At 29.2% G+C, this 15,347-nt stretch overlaps 1 protein-coding gene and 1 non-coding gene across 2 annotated transcripts; one reads left to right on the top strand and one right to left on the bottom strand.

Moving 5' to 3' along the window:
• Nucleotides 1-724: 724 nt before the first annotated feature.
• Nucleotides 725-797, bottom strand: TRNAA-CGC. Its single transcript has one exon. It is a non-coding gene; the product is annotated as a tRNA-Ala (tRNA).
• Nucleotides 798-1,239: 442 nt separating this feature from the next.
• Nucleotides 1,240-3,887, top strand: LOC114415545 (protein BOBBER 1-like). The gene is made up of 6 exons (XM_028380300.1): nucleotides 1,240-1,733; nucleotides 2,248-2,420; nucleotides 2,580-2,628; nucleotides 2,773-2,939; nucleotides 3,314-3,397; nucleotides 3,482-3,887. Exons 1-6 carry the CDS (start codon nucleotides 1,346-1,348, stop codon nucleotides 3,518-3,520), a joined length of 900 nt encoding a protein of 299 aa, XP_028236101.1. The 5' UTR covers nucleotides 1,240-1,345; the 3' UTR covers nucleotides 3,521-3,887.
• Nucleotides 3,888-15,347: the final 11,460 nt, after the last annotated feature.

The following is a 15,347-nucleotide window of genomic DNA, read 5'->3' as shown; positions in this document are numbered from 1 at the left end:
AATACACGGGGGAAAAATTACTAATAAGAAAAAAATAAAAAATAAAATAATGAATACATAAGAGATTATGTGATAAAAAAAAGGGCAAAAATGAGATAGCAGATTGAACAAAGTGTAAATATATATTTATAATAAGAAAAAAAAGGTATTATTTAATATAATAAGAAATAAAAATTAAAACGTGTGTAAGATACTTATAAAGAAATCACGGTTGTTTTATAGATTAAATATGTTTTTGTATCTTAAATTCGAGTCGATTATTTTTTTTTTCTCCAAATTAAAAATTATTTTTAATCTCAGAATTTCATGAAATATTATCTTAATTGGTTCGTCGCCATTGACGATATTAGAGGCGTTGCCAACATTTACATGCCTATCAGCGTTATGTTAGTGTAATTAATTAAACAACATGAAAACGAAAGAAAATACAAATACACCATAAGGAGAGTGTAGCTATTGGTTATTGAGAAATTTTCTTCTACATATTAGAATGAATCAATGAACCCGTACTTCTATGGTTGTTCTTCACGGTTGCCTCCCTTCTACCTCTAATGTCCAGTTTTAACATCCAGAATTCATGCCACTATAAGCCCTTATGAACACTTTTCTGGACCATGACAAAAATTTAACAATCAAAAAATGAAGATCTCGTATAGAGTTTCTAGTTCAATAACTCAGAACAAACCATGTCTTCAAAAGTTCATGAGAAGAAGAGATTATTCAATGGAGTTGCGGGGAATCGAACCCCGTGCCTCTCGCATGCGAAGCGAGCGCTCTACCATATGAGCTACAACCCCTTTTGAACATTGAACCTACTTGTTTAATTTTATTTTATGTTAAGTTATGAATGTCATTATTCATTCATATCAGACAAACTTTATATAAAATTTAAATTCGGTCCAATCAATTAAATAAGTAATATTAAAGGTATGAAGGCCATTAATATGAGACAAACTTTACATATAATTTAATGAAAAATTAATTTTTAAATTTTATAGTTTAATGTGAATCTCATCCTAAAAAATATAATTTATTATAAATTGGAATATCTCATAAATTTAGCACAACTAATTTATCGTAACTTTACATTAAATTTATATTGTTATTTGGATCAATTTTTCACTGTATAACATTAGGGAAGAATTTAGTTATATATGTTTTATTTTCATGTTGTTTTTTAAAAAAGAAGGGGGCCTAAAGGCCCATATTTTAAAAAACTTTATAAATAGTGGGCGAAGTGGAATGTTCTAGACTTTAGTGTAAATATTGTTTCAAGAAAAAGAATAAGAGTGCAGAGTCGATCCAGTTATCACTTACCACAGCAAACACTCTAGAGTTCTAAGCAATGGCGATTATCTCCGATTTCAACGAAGAGGAGCCGAAACCCGCTCACTCTTCACCACCGCAACCCCAATCCTCTTCTTCTTCGTCTTCGTTCAGTGCTACTTTTGACCGGTCAAATCCCATCGCTTTCCTGGAGAGAGTCTTCGAATTCGTCTCCGAACAGAGCGACTTTCTGGCGACGCAGAGCGCCGAGAAGGAGATAGTGTCGCTGGTGCACGCCGCCGGGAAGAAGAAGAGAGAGCTTCTCAAGGCGGAGAGAGAAAATGCCGATAAGAAGAAGAGAGAGGACCTCAAGGTCACGGAGGAGAGACAAAAGGTGGAGAAGAGATTGAATGAAGAGAAGGAACTCAAAGCCGAAGACACCAACAAAAACGAAAGCGCCTCCAGAGGTAAACCTACGAAAACGATTTCACCCTCTTTTTTTCAATGTGCAATTATGTCTTGCCCTAACAATTTTTTATTTCTTTTGTGTGTTGATTATGATAATTATCAAATTGACAATGAGCATTATTACTTTAGGGTTTGGTGATCGCTGCCATAAGGCACATTTTTCAATGTGCAATTATGTCTTGTCCTAACAATTTTTTTTCTTGAGTATTGCGTACTATCAGATCGACAATAAGCATTATTAATTTAGGGTTTGGAGATTGCTTCGATTAGGCACAATTTCCAGTAATAGGATATGGGTCCTGTTAACTATTGCCCTTAGGAATTGGTTAAGGAATCTATAAACTGAAAAGTTTCTATTGGAAGAGTGCTTGAATTCTCTAGAATTAGGCAACAAAAAATTGTATTGTGATTCCAGCTGCTTGTATACACTTGATGTCCTTCAATGTGCATTAGACACACATCTGTTTTGGGGGCTGATATTCTTTTATTTATTTTCTTTCAATACCTGGACAGTTCCAAACAAAGGTAATGGCTTGGATCTGGAGAAATACTCTTGGACTCAGTCGCTTCAAGAGGTTAATGTGAATGTTCCGGTGCCAAATGGAACCAAATCGAGATTTGTTACCGTTGAGATAAAGAAGAACCATCTAAAAGTTGGACTCAAAGGCCAGCCTCCAATTATTGAGGTCAGTTTGTCCTTTAATATGATTGATTATTGAAAGATGTATTCTATGATTTTAGTTATTTTTTCCTGATTGATGATATGATGACTCAGTTCATATTTATTATCTTTATGTCACTTTTCAGTTATGACTATGCTTATAAATGACTTAAAAAATTTTCAGGGGGAGTTTCATAAGTCTGTCAAGCCTGATGATTGCTATTGGAGTATAGGTAAGATGAAACTTTGAAGTTACAATACATGCATTGTGTGCATCCATGAGCTAATGTTGGGGGTGTGGTTTTTTGTTGTTTTGTTTATCGGTGGGGAGTAATGACCTCATTATCTAACACTTTACATCAAAACCTATTTTGCAGAGGATCAGAATTCAATTTCTATTCTTTTGACCAAGCATGATCAAATGGAATGGTGGAAATGTCTAGTGAAAGGTGATCCTGAAATTGATACCCAAAAGGTTGAACCTGAAAACAGCAAACTTGGTGACCTGGATCCTGAGACTCGACAGACTGTTGAAAAAATGATGGTAATCAGTTGATGTTGATGATATTTACGTTAAATTGGTCATATTAGTTGTGGTTGTTTACTCAGTTAGCATCATCGTCATCATCGTTGCCTAAGGTCTTTTTGATATTTAGAATCCACCCATTCATTTGTTGGTTAACTGTTAAAATGTAAGCCATATAAATTCTGATATGTTTGCTTCTGGTTATTTGTCTTGTAATTTGTTGAAGATATCTTAGTTTATTGCTTTTGTTAAGACTCATATAAAAAGACTGAATAATTGAACCCTTTATAATATAGCCTTAGGATATAAACATCTGCTGGCATTGCTTAGATATGACTTTATGAGGACGTTCGTTTGCTAATTGATTTACATTCTCTTGTACTGTTACATAGTTTGACCAGAGGCAGAAGTCTATGGGCCTCCCTACCAGTGAAGAGCTCCAGAAGCAGGAAATGTTGAAGAAATTTATGTCTGAGGTGTGGATTGTTGACTTGCCCTCTTTGATTTATCATCAGTTGCTTGACTGATTTATCTGTTTTGTTTTTGTCTATGTTTTGCAGCATCCGGAGATGGACTTTTCAAGGGCTAAAATATCATAAATGGTGCATTACTATTGACATCCTTTTTTGGGTCTGACCTTATTGCTTGCAGGCTGGTCCAGCTATTATTATACTATAGTGTTTACCTTTGGTCTCAGTTTAGTATGGTGTTATCTCTTTTTGGGTTGTGAAACGCAATGAACTTTGTTCATAGTAGTTTCTTTTTTGGATAGAGAATTTGCAGTCAGATATATATTGGAAACGACCTTTATTGCATACAGGTTGGTCCAGCTCTTCTTATACTTACTGGTGTTACCTTTGATCGCGGTTTATCTTGTTAACACTTTGATTGTGAACACGGTGAAACTGTGTTCATAATAGTTTATATTTTGGATTGGGAATTTGCGGCTAGATGTATTTTCAACTAGAATTGATTTTGAACTATTAGATATGATCGAGATGTATGCCTAACTTAATTTGAATCAAAACATTGAAACGCGTCTTCATTAGTTGATTTTCTAACTTAGAACAAACATGGCTTAAGTGTCAAAATCTCCAAGCAAATCTTGTTGAGACCAAAAAAATAGATGTCGTAGCAGTCAGAACAAATTAAGATTCATTTTCTGTGTAATAGAAAGGGGGCAGACCCAAAAAAAAAGATAGAGAGAGATGACCCAACATTCAGGATAATTAAGATTCTTTTTTCCCGTGATATATTGAGGTTTAAACTTTGAACTGCTTCTAGTGCTATCTCTTTATCGACATAAAATGGGGTTAAATAAACATTTTTCTAAAACAAGTCAGACAAGCGCTAAACAAGGCCTGACAAAATATTTGAGACAACAAAATAAAAAATGCATAGGTAAATTAAGACAAGATTTATGTGCTACAATTATTTGGGGTGCCTCAAATGCGCACTAGTACTGGAAAGATGTGCATATTTGAAATAATGAAGAGTTATGTGCAAGGTAGTATACTGGCATGTTTGATTTTGCGTTATGCATTCAACGATGTGCATATTTGAAATAATTATGAGTTATGTTCAAGGTAGTATATTGGCATGTTTGCATATTTGAAATAATGAAGAGTTACCTTTACATTTTTTTTACTTGTGAACGTTTAAATGTACAGCGTGTTAGGTTCCATCATGAACCTCCCAAAATTGGGTTAAAAACGTCACGATCCCAAATAGCTTGCAGTTACTGCGAAAAATAAGCTCAACACATTACTGCACCAATGCATGTTCAAATTAGGCGATGCAATATGGTTTTTAGAGTAATTTTGAATGGTTGTTTAATTCCTTACATGACCTCATGGTAATTTTTACAAGAAAAAACAATGCAGTATTTTTTTCCTTATAATGTGATTATTACTTGTGGAAGCAATGTCCTTTCACCAACTTTAAAGTAAAGATGAAAAAAAAATGGAGCCAACAATAGTAAAAACTAAAAAGTAACATTATTAGGTCATGTTTTTGTCTATCAGAAAAGCCAACTTCTTGCCCCTAGCTCCTTTTCTACCTTGGAGTTAGCTGTAAGACTGCTCAAAAAACTACTTTTAAAAAATTATAATTAACAATAACTTATTATTATATAACTAATTATATAAAACTGATTATAAAACTATACTGGTGTATAAATAATTATTTCAAATATCTTGTTTTTTATTTTAAATAGTTGTAGTTAAACTTATTTTAATAAGTGATTATTTTCTAATAACTGGTTGGCTGAATTTATGTATTCTATAAGAGCATCCAAACAGGAAGCACAATTACGCATTGATATGTCAATTTTAACATATTGACTCCAAGGGTGACGAAAGTTGAAGCAGCCGTGCGAAGGTTCCCATCTAGCTAAATTTGCCTACATTAACGACTATTTTAATTTAGTCACACTATATACAAGGGTAATTTTTTAAGTTTTGCATTGATTTTATTTTATTTTTTAAATTTTGCACCCACGATTGCATAAAACTCTGCCGTTAAATTAGTGTTTGGTAAAATTCAGCACTGAGCTAGTGTTTGGCAAAACTCTAACATTAAAGTTATTAAAAAAAAATCAAATATTAATTATATTTTTTTACATTATTGGTTATTTGTTAGTTAATTTATCGATTAATCTTATTAAATAATTTTAATTAAATAAGTTAATTTATAACAGGAAACTTTGATTTTCAACACCTAACTTATAATAGTTTATAAGTTTTAAGTTAACTTATCCTGATTTTATCCAACATAACCTTAATAAACATAAATCATTTACAAGCATTATATATATAAGGGCTGTGCAGTAATATTATTTTGCGCATTTATTAATGAAAAATAAAAGTTTCAACAACAATAATAGAAACAGAAAAGAAAAGTCAATGAAAAAGAAAGAGCCTGTACTATTATTTTCATGATTCTGACCTTTTATGAGAATGCGCGTCATATTTTAATGTCTACTCTGTAAGGTGTCCGGTGTGCTTAAATGCAGTTGTAGTTTTGTAAGTTTGTTATCGATCATTTGCCAATTTGGATAAAATGCGAACGGTGATATTAAATTAGAGTTTTAACATTTACTACTAAATTACTAATAATAGATCACCTTACTAATAATCGCCTAACCTAATTGTTTGTTGGAGATTCAACGTCCATTAGAGATTAAGTCAAAATAATATATATAAATAAAAAATAAAATTTATTTTATGTCAATTTTATATAATTGAATTAAGTCAATAATTTATATAATAAAATAATATTAGAATATATTATAACGAATGTTGTTAAATTTATTGTATCACCTTCTATATCAATTAAATATGAGTTTAATAACTATTTACGAATAATATAAAATAATTTTACATTATTATTTAATTTATTTTAAGATAATTATTTTAAAATAAAATTACATATATAATGATATTATAATTAGATATTATGATTAGATGAATTATGATTAGATGATTATATAAAATTTTACAATATTAATATATAACCCTTTTTCATTAAAGATTAAACTAATTTTATAAAATTTAATTATGCCCATAACTCACTTTCTAAAACTTATAACCAATTGTCATGTCAGTATTGTAATGGATGCCGGTGAATAAAAATTTTCATCCTGTTTCTCTCTTTCAATTTCATGTTGATAAAATAATGTTAATAAAATAAGTTTTTTTTATATTTTTTTGGTTAAAAATAATTATCACACGTCTCTCTTAGACTCATACTACAATTAGCGAGACAAAATTAGAGACAGACACCAAGAGAGGATTTGAATCCTCCTTCTACTTGAGAACAAAATGCGTGTAGTTTCTGTACCTATTTGATTTGAGGAGTGTTAGTAACATAATACTTTCGAAAATATTCTTTAATATTAATTAAAATTTATTAAAAATTATCAAAATCATGAGTTTCACATAAATTATGTGTTTTACAATAAATTTAAATTAATAATAATGTGTGTTTAAAAGAATGTAATAGAAAATATTATTTTTTATCTGTCATTAAATAAATGTGTGAATTAATTAATGATCAAAAAACAAATAAGGATAGTATAATTAAGAGAGTAATTAATTTAATTGGGCAAAATTACACTTTTGGTCTCTCAGTTTATCTCTAATTTCGAATTTGGTCCCCCTATAATTTAATTCACAAATTTGGTCCCCCAATTTTATAAATCCTTGCAAAATTGGTTCAGGAAGCTCGATTTAGACGTTGACCATTAACCTCAGATGTTGACTGTCACGTGTCAATGCCTCATGTCAACGCCACGTGTCAATGTCTGAGTGGTTTCCTGTAAAGGCTTTATTTTTTGTAGGTAAAGTTATACTTTTGGTCCCCCGGTTTTACTCCAATTTCAATTTTGGTTCCCTTATAATTTAATTCGCACATTTGGTCCCTCAATTTTATAAATCTCTTTATAAATTGAACCAAAATTCATTGTTGGAGAAGTTGTATTTCAAATTTCAAACAAAAATATCATTGTCATACATATGCCACTTAAACAGTCGTATACACATAATACCGCATAAGGGAACAAAAAAAGAAAAAAATAGGGGGTTATTACAGAACTTGTTAAAGAAATCTGAAAATTTCAGATCTAGGTTGGGATTCATGCGCTATTTTCCCAAGTTGAACAACCGCGAAAGTGGGAGAGAAACAAAGAGTGATTTTTCTCTGGGTTCCAAGCGAGTGAAAAACTTGCGATGAAAAAGAAGTGCGAGATTTATCAAGACCTACCATGTCTCTAGCATCAGTAGCTAAACTATTCAAAAGACCAATTTTGCAGGAATAATTTATAAAGAGATTTATAAAACTGGGGGACTAAATGTGTGAATTAAATTATAGGGGGACCAAAATCAAAATTGGAGTAAAATTGGGGGACTAAAAGAGTAATTTTACCTACAAAAAATGAAACATTTACAGGAAATCACTCAGACGTTGACACGTGTTATAGACACGTGGCAGTCACATGTGGCATTGACACGTGACAGTCACACGTGGCAGTCAACGTATGAGATTAACGGTCAACGTTTAAATCGGACTTCCAAAACCAATTTTGCAGGGATTTATAAAACTGAGGACCAAATTTGTGAATTAAATTATGGGGGGACCAAATTCGTAATTGGAGATAAAGTGGAGGACCAATTTTACAATTTTACCGTTTAATTAATGACAGATAAATAGAATTTTTTTAAAAAAAATCCGATAATCAAGAAGCAACCGAGGGAATATGTTACTACTAGTATTTCTGATTTGTTTTTCGGTCATTATTCTTGGGTGCACAACCATCTTATATTTTGGACATGAGCACGGAGGCTTCATGGGCTTCCTGGGCCATAACCCAGCATCAATGTTTCCTTGTGGGATACTTCAAAATTCAATAATGAAGAAAAGGAATTAAATTAAGTTGGTACTGTTGACAAAAATCTGCAACTACTGTGGAAGTAAAATAAAAGCATACTCTTTCCCACCAACAACATGGAGATACGTGCCACTATTTGCCACATGTCCCTTTCCTCATAAAGGTAGATGATAGCAAATGACAACTTCACTTCATTGTCGTCTTCTCCGGTAAGGTCATTAACCTTGTGGCCTATATAATTTCATATAAGCACATCATAATGGTCGAGAAAGTGAAACCCTTTTTGTATCTTCTGATATATTCAGTTTTGGACCCAAAAGAAAGAAAACTAGTAACAATCAAAATGATGTTTTCAAAAGGGAGTTTAATTCTCACTTGTTTCTTTAATTTTAGGATATCGATTAAAGTATGAAACTCTGGTTTGTCTCAGGATCCAAAGTGCCTAGTAGTACATACCTTGATCATGTTTAAATCGGTAAAATATTTAAGCTCACCCTCACATCTATATTCGGGTTCACTTTTTTTATTTATTAACGAAGTTTCTATTTATGAAGAATTATTTATAATTTTACAAATGTTATTAGTATCCTAGAAGAAATAAAATATTTAAATTTTAAATACAGTCAAGTATTTTTAAATTTAAGGCATATATATTCATGCAATTAGACTCAGACTTAAGGGTGTTTTAAATTTAAAATAACTCGTACGTCTAAATCTAATTTGTGTATTTATTAAACAATAAATTATTTCTATAATGTACCGTATATAGTATATACTAATACTAGGGTTCGAAGATCCATCAACCATACGATAAATCAGCCCCACGTGTAATGATTTTCAAAGTGACATATGCTCACAATTTGAATTAGTTTGAATAAAATTGAAGTATTTATAAAAAGAAAAAAATGAATAAAAAGGATCAAATAATTTTTTTTGATTTAAAATTAGTTTATGCATCTCATCTTTTATAATTTTTTTCATTTATAGTCTGGTCATTCATTCATTTTATTTGTTTATAGGTTAAAGAGAATTAGTTGATTTTAACTCATGAAAAAATAATTTATTTTTATCCTCTTAAATTCTTATTTATTTATTTATTACGATTGTTTAATAATAAATTTATTAACTCTTGGTATTGTATTGTTTTAGAAAGAATAACATTGAATGCATAATTATTGCAAGGTGCACCTCATCTTATAGTTTACCAAGGTAGTAAGATTAGAGTGGACTTGTGTAGAAAATAAGGTCTGATTGGGTATTTTTCACAAATAAAATAAAAAAGGTCTGATTAGATATTTAGATGGTGGAAACTGTATGAATGTGAGGTGATATGTGTAAGTGTAATTTATTTATGTATGTGTGAGCAGTGCATTTTTTGGTGCACGGCAGAGTGAGTAAGATTTTCGACTTGTTGACGGGGTTAAGAAAAAAATTAATTAAATAAAAAATATAGAACTAATATTTCTATTAATAGAAAATTATATAATTATATTAACTAAAAGATAATATATAATAAAAGAAATAGAGCAGGGATTTGATTTAAATATACTATATACAAATGATTTTACACTATTAATCATTATATATAATAAAAATATTTTTTTTATAATAATTATTTTAAAAGTTATATTTATGTAAATTTTAATTAATTTACAATACGAATATTTTATATTGTTAATGCATAAAAATGAAAAATCAAACTCGTAAATGAAATAGATGAAGTAATTTTTTATATATATTTTAAGGTGGCTAAAATATTTTTTATGATTATTTAAATACACTTAAAAAAATGGGGGAAAAGACAATCTAATTCAAATTCTTTTTAATCAATTTATTTATTTTCTACTAAATACGTACACTTGTCATTAAATAAAAAATATTTTCAGTTTAAAATAAAACTATGCACATAATTAAAGAGTTATGATGCTCTCCTGCGTCCCATATATGTGACATGAATAATCAGTGTCTTGAGAAATTCTAGTATATTCCACAAGAATGATATGTTATTCCGGAATCTTGGATGGGACCCTTATATCAGAACCACCTATATTCGAAGGTTGTGGTCTTATATAATGGAAAAAAGAAAATCCTTCCCCTAAAAGAAGTGTGTTTTCTCCTTGTATTGTATGGATACTTTCCTTTTCCACTCATAAAAAAATATTAATACTTTTTTATCACTAAACTTATTATATTTTTTCGTATAGATAAACACTATTTGGAAATAGTTTTATTGTAGAAATTAATTATTAAAAAAATCTTTTAAAATTATAAAACATTTTTTCAATATGATAAATTGATAACTATAGACTATATAGTTGCCTTTTTTCTACATTTGAAAAAATAACTGTTAGATATAGAAATGATGAATGGCTTTATCTTAAGCAAAATATAATATTGCTAAATTATATTACATGTTTTTATCTTATACAACACACATATTATTAAGAGAGAGAAAAAATAATGCATAAAATAGAAAATTCGATTTATTAACTCCTCTTTGTTTTCTATGATCTTTTGCTCTCTCTAAATAATTAAAGATTACAAATCGAATTATTCATGCATAAAATAGAAAAATCGAATCATTAATTTTTTCATTCTCTCTGTTTTTTTTTTTTTTTAAAGTAACGAATGTTACCTATCTCAAACCAATTTTCTGTATTACTTAACAAGATCAAATTGCACGTCCAAAACTTTGCAGAAAATGATGCATGTCCCTTTAAGACTAGTCACATTGGGTTTCAATAATTTCATTTGACATATCTTGTCACATATGAATACGGATACGACGATGTGTCGTAATAAGTTTGCTGGCTAAGCACAAACAAAATGACTAGCAACAAACATTCAGTTTTTGTTGTGGAGTTATTCTGTTTTAACAAAATAAAAATCGTATGTTTACACAAACCAGGCATTCGATAAATAACTATTTGTTTTGTTGAAATATTTAAGCAAATTAAACAATTACCTCAAATACAATAATTTTTGCACGTTTATCTAATTCTAAATTAATTTGTTGGTAAAAAAAACTCTCATCCTAAACTCAAATATTGTTTGAATAACATTGCTTTTTCTACAAGTTGAGCACTTGAGCCTGGCGATATAAAATCAGTAATCACATCAAATAATTACGTGATTTTAGTAAAATTCTCATAATATCCAAGCTCAACAAAGTATGACAAGTTGGACATAGTGATTTGATGTGGCATGCTACTACTTGTTGGTTGAATTTTTTGGCATCTTTCAAAGCACAAATGGGGCTTTTCTGGCGTGTAGTGTGGCTTTCCCTCTCATGAATATGTCCATGATGTGCCTCTTATTCACGGTTCACTTAGCTTATGAACACACTACACAGGGACTTTAGGCTATCGCTCCAGTCATTTTCTTCTGCATCTCCTTGCCCTGCATCATTATAGCAAAGACAATTTGCGCTCTCAATGATCATTATTTCAGTTTACTTAAACCATCTGCATTCATATCATCAACTGGGTCTAACTTAATCAATTAAGATACGTCAATATTGTAAATTTTTTGGTATTGTTTTTAAATTCTTATGGATCAAATAAAAATTCTGGATTCATATCATATGCATGTAATGTTCGTTTTCAAATTTCTATTTCGTTCTCCATGAAAATAAATTAAATAAAACCTATTATTTCTAATGTTGTAGTTAATTGAAACAAACAATAAACCTATTGCTATTGTTACTTGAATCATAACTGGGGTCGTGATTTAAACTATTAATCATGTCATGGAGCTACCAAAATGAGTTTAAGCTCATAATCCACCTCACTTTAACACCCACAATTATTATGTGAATTAGTCTCAATCCTTTCTCCACTTCCTTCTTCTCTCCTCTTATTATGCCTGCAATAAATCGTGAATACAAAACCTTTCACAGGTACCGGTGTCCAATGACGGATCCACGTGTTACAGTGTGGTAGGAGCTGTTACACCCACTAACATTGTACCATTTGTTTGTGAATATATAATAAGGAAAAAGTTGTATATAGAAAGTATAGACACAATGCATGCTAGTTGACATCAGAAAAATATCGAGAGAATAGATAAAAGTGTAGATATAATAGATGATATAATTTGATACCAAAATATATGAAGATAGAAAAAAAAATTATATATATATATATATATATATATATATGAGTGTTTATATATAATTAATAGTATATTATATTCAACATCTAACAAAAGGAATTCCTCTCTTAGCTATTTCAAACTATATTTCTTTTATCTTAAATTTTTTAACTGTCTAACTCTTTTAATATACTCTCTTTTACTCTATTTTTAAATTAAATTTCAATTATGTATTAAGAAATTATTATCAATAGTTAAAAAAAATCTAATATTCAGTCAAAAAATCTAATATTAAATTTTAAATTGTTTGTCATAAATCCAAAATCTAATTTATATATTTAAATATATTTATTTATTATGAATTTTAATTATAATACAATTTAAATATTAAAATTATTTATTATTTAAATTTTAATATAAAAAATTATCAAATATATACTCCAAGTGCCATTGTAGCAACGCTGCTCAATAATGTTTCGACTTTCGTGGAGGGTAAGGATCATGACATGTGCATCACGAGAGTAGCTTTTCAATTGTTATTCACGAAAAAAAGATGCCGGATTGTTAGCCCTCTCGCAGGAAAAGAAAAAGCATTTGTTAGTTTTGTTTCTTATTTAAATTTTTTAATTTTTAAAAATTATAGAAATTTAATTAGTCATTGTTTGACGGCTGTTGAGCGACTAAAAATTAAAAACATATAAGAGTGTAAAACCAAAAAATTAAATAGGGGTTTTTCTGTTGTGGAAATCAGGGGATATTGAAATAAAAGTACTTTATTTTAAAGTAATAAAATTCTATTTAAATTGTATATTTTTTTATAATAAATTGCACACTCCTCCTTTAAGAGTCATGGATATAACATTATCCTCCTATTTTATTTTAAGAAACACACTTTCCTTCCCACCTCTGATAGATTAAAATATATGGCCTTTTTTTAATTTTCTGTTAAAATTTCATTAGTTTTCATTAAAAAAATTATCAAAAATATCCTTTTACACTATCCCCTCAAAGATGCAAGTATGACAGCTCTCTCCCTCCACCGTGATCATATTGTGTGCCTGTGATTTTTTTTTTTTTACATAATCTCTCACTTAAATTGAGAACATTGCATATATATATATATATATTAAATATTTTTAATTTTTAATTATGTATTAATTATTGTACATGAGTTGGGAACACTAGATTAATAAAATGTATTGAAGAGTTTTTAGTTGCGACTATTTACTGTGCATATTTGGTAGGCTGGTAAATTTAATGTACCTAAACTACATTTAATCTAGTTTATTAGATTTGATACTTTATTTATATATACTCTTTCGTACAAAAAATAAACATGTTATTTTATACAGATAAAAAAAAATTAATAAATAGATGAAAAGAGAATATAATTTCTCAAAATTAATTTTATTATTAATACTACATTAAAAAGTTAAAGTGATATTTATTAGGAGTATTACTAGAAAAGTAATCAATATTACATTAAAAAAAACTAATATAACACTTATGTTGAGATTTTTTTTTTATAAATTTTTAACTAAAAATAAAAAAGTACACAATTGAATTATTCAATTTAAATAAGTATATAGTTCAATTATACATTCCAATTTTTATTAGTTTTTACAAATATTTTTTTATATAAATAAAATCATATTCAAATCATTTTGTGTTTAAATTTATTTTTGAATAATATTTTTATCATAGTTAATACTATCAGATAACTTGATATCTTTAGGGGAGATATTAGAAAAGTGGTACGTAAATTATTTTGTTTCCTTTTTTCCTTGGAAAAGAAAAATTAAAATCAAATCTCATAAACATGGGGATGATGATAATTCGTGTTTGTAGAAGGTAGTTGTGTTTGTTTTTAGATAATAATAATAATAATAACTTAAGTTTCACAGTCATTTTTAAAAATAGTTTAAATAAATTAAGTTATATTTATGTATTTATTTAAGAGATATTTCTAATAAATAGATAAAAAAAAACAAAAATGAATTAAATAATTAAGTTTTAAAATTCCAGACTCTGATCTAAATCATAAAGTCTTGTACACTTTATAATCCTATAAACTTATCTTTATATAAACCTTTTGATCCAATGAAATAACACATTATTGTTATGGAAAAATGATAGTGATTATGGTTTTTAAAGGTATCCAAACATGTTAATGGTATAAATTAAATGTATGTTTGATGTGTTGGCGTCATGCACTTTGAGAAGATGAAGCTTTGAAATAAACTAACGTTGGAGGAGATTCTAAATTATGTGGGATGAATAATTTTTAACAGCTCTATCCTTGACAGAGTCACTCTTTGGAGCCTTTTCTATTCACCCACGTCATATCAGTGCTCAACTCCAAAGAATCTAAAGAGTAAAGCGTGACTTCGAGTTTGGGCCACGTGAGAAGGAGCCCATTTACTAGAACAATTCCCATGACAACTTGTCTAGAAAGACAAACCATTATGACCTATTAGAGCACGAGATGGTCCCCTCCACCTGCTCTCTCTGTCACACACACCCCCCACACTTTTTTTTTTGTCTTTTCCTCTTTTGATCTTTTCTACTTTCATAATTTCTTCCCTAATAGTTATAGCCCTTTCCTCATTGGTGTTACTCACTCAAGGCGTGAATCTGGGCCCTATAGACAAGACACTCCTTGCGCTCATTTGTCTAATATGGAAAGAGAGTTTCTAAGCTTAATTAAGTAAAATCTTCCATGTTCAAATATTAATGTGCTTAAGGTTCATGCGTGCATAATTAGACGAGTTGATTCACGAGTCAGTGATTTGAGCCAAGCATGATGAACTGACAGCCAAGTTGGGGTCCTGAAATAACTTTTATAACGTGAATGAATTAAAGACATTGTTAGAAGTTTATAATTTTTCATGCATTCTGATTAACGAACTAAATTAAATTTTTTTCAACAAGAGAATAACTAGGATGAT

Source organism: Glycine soja, chromosome 6, assembly GCF_004193775.1.
Source record: "Glycine soja cultivar W05 chromosome 6, ASM419377v2, whole genome shotgun sequence".
Lineage (NCBI taxonomy): Eukaryota > Viridiplantae > Streptophyta > Magnoliopsida > Fabales > Fabaceae > Glycine > Glycine soja.
This window is presented reverse-complemented; position numbering and strand designations above follow the sequence as displayed.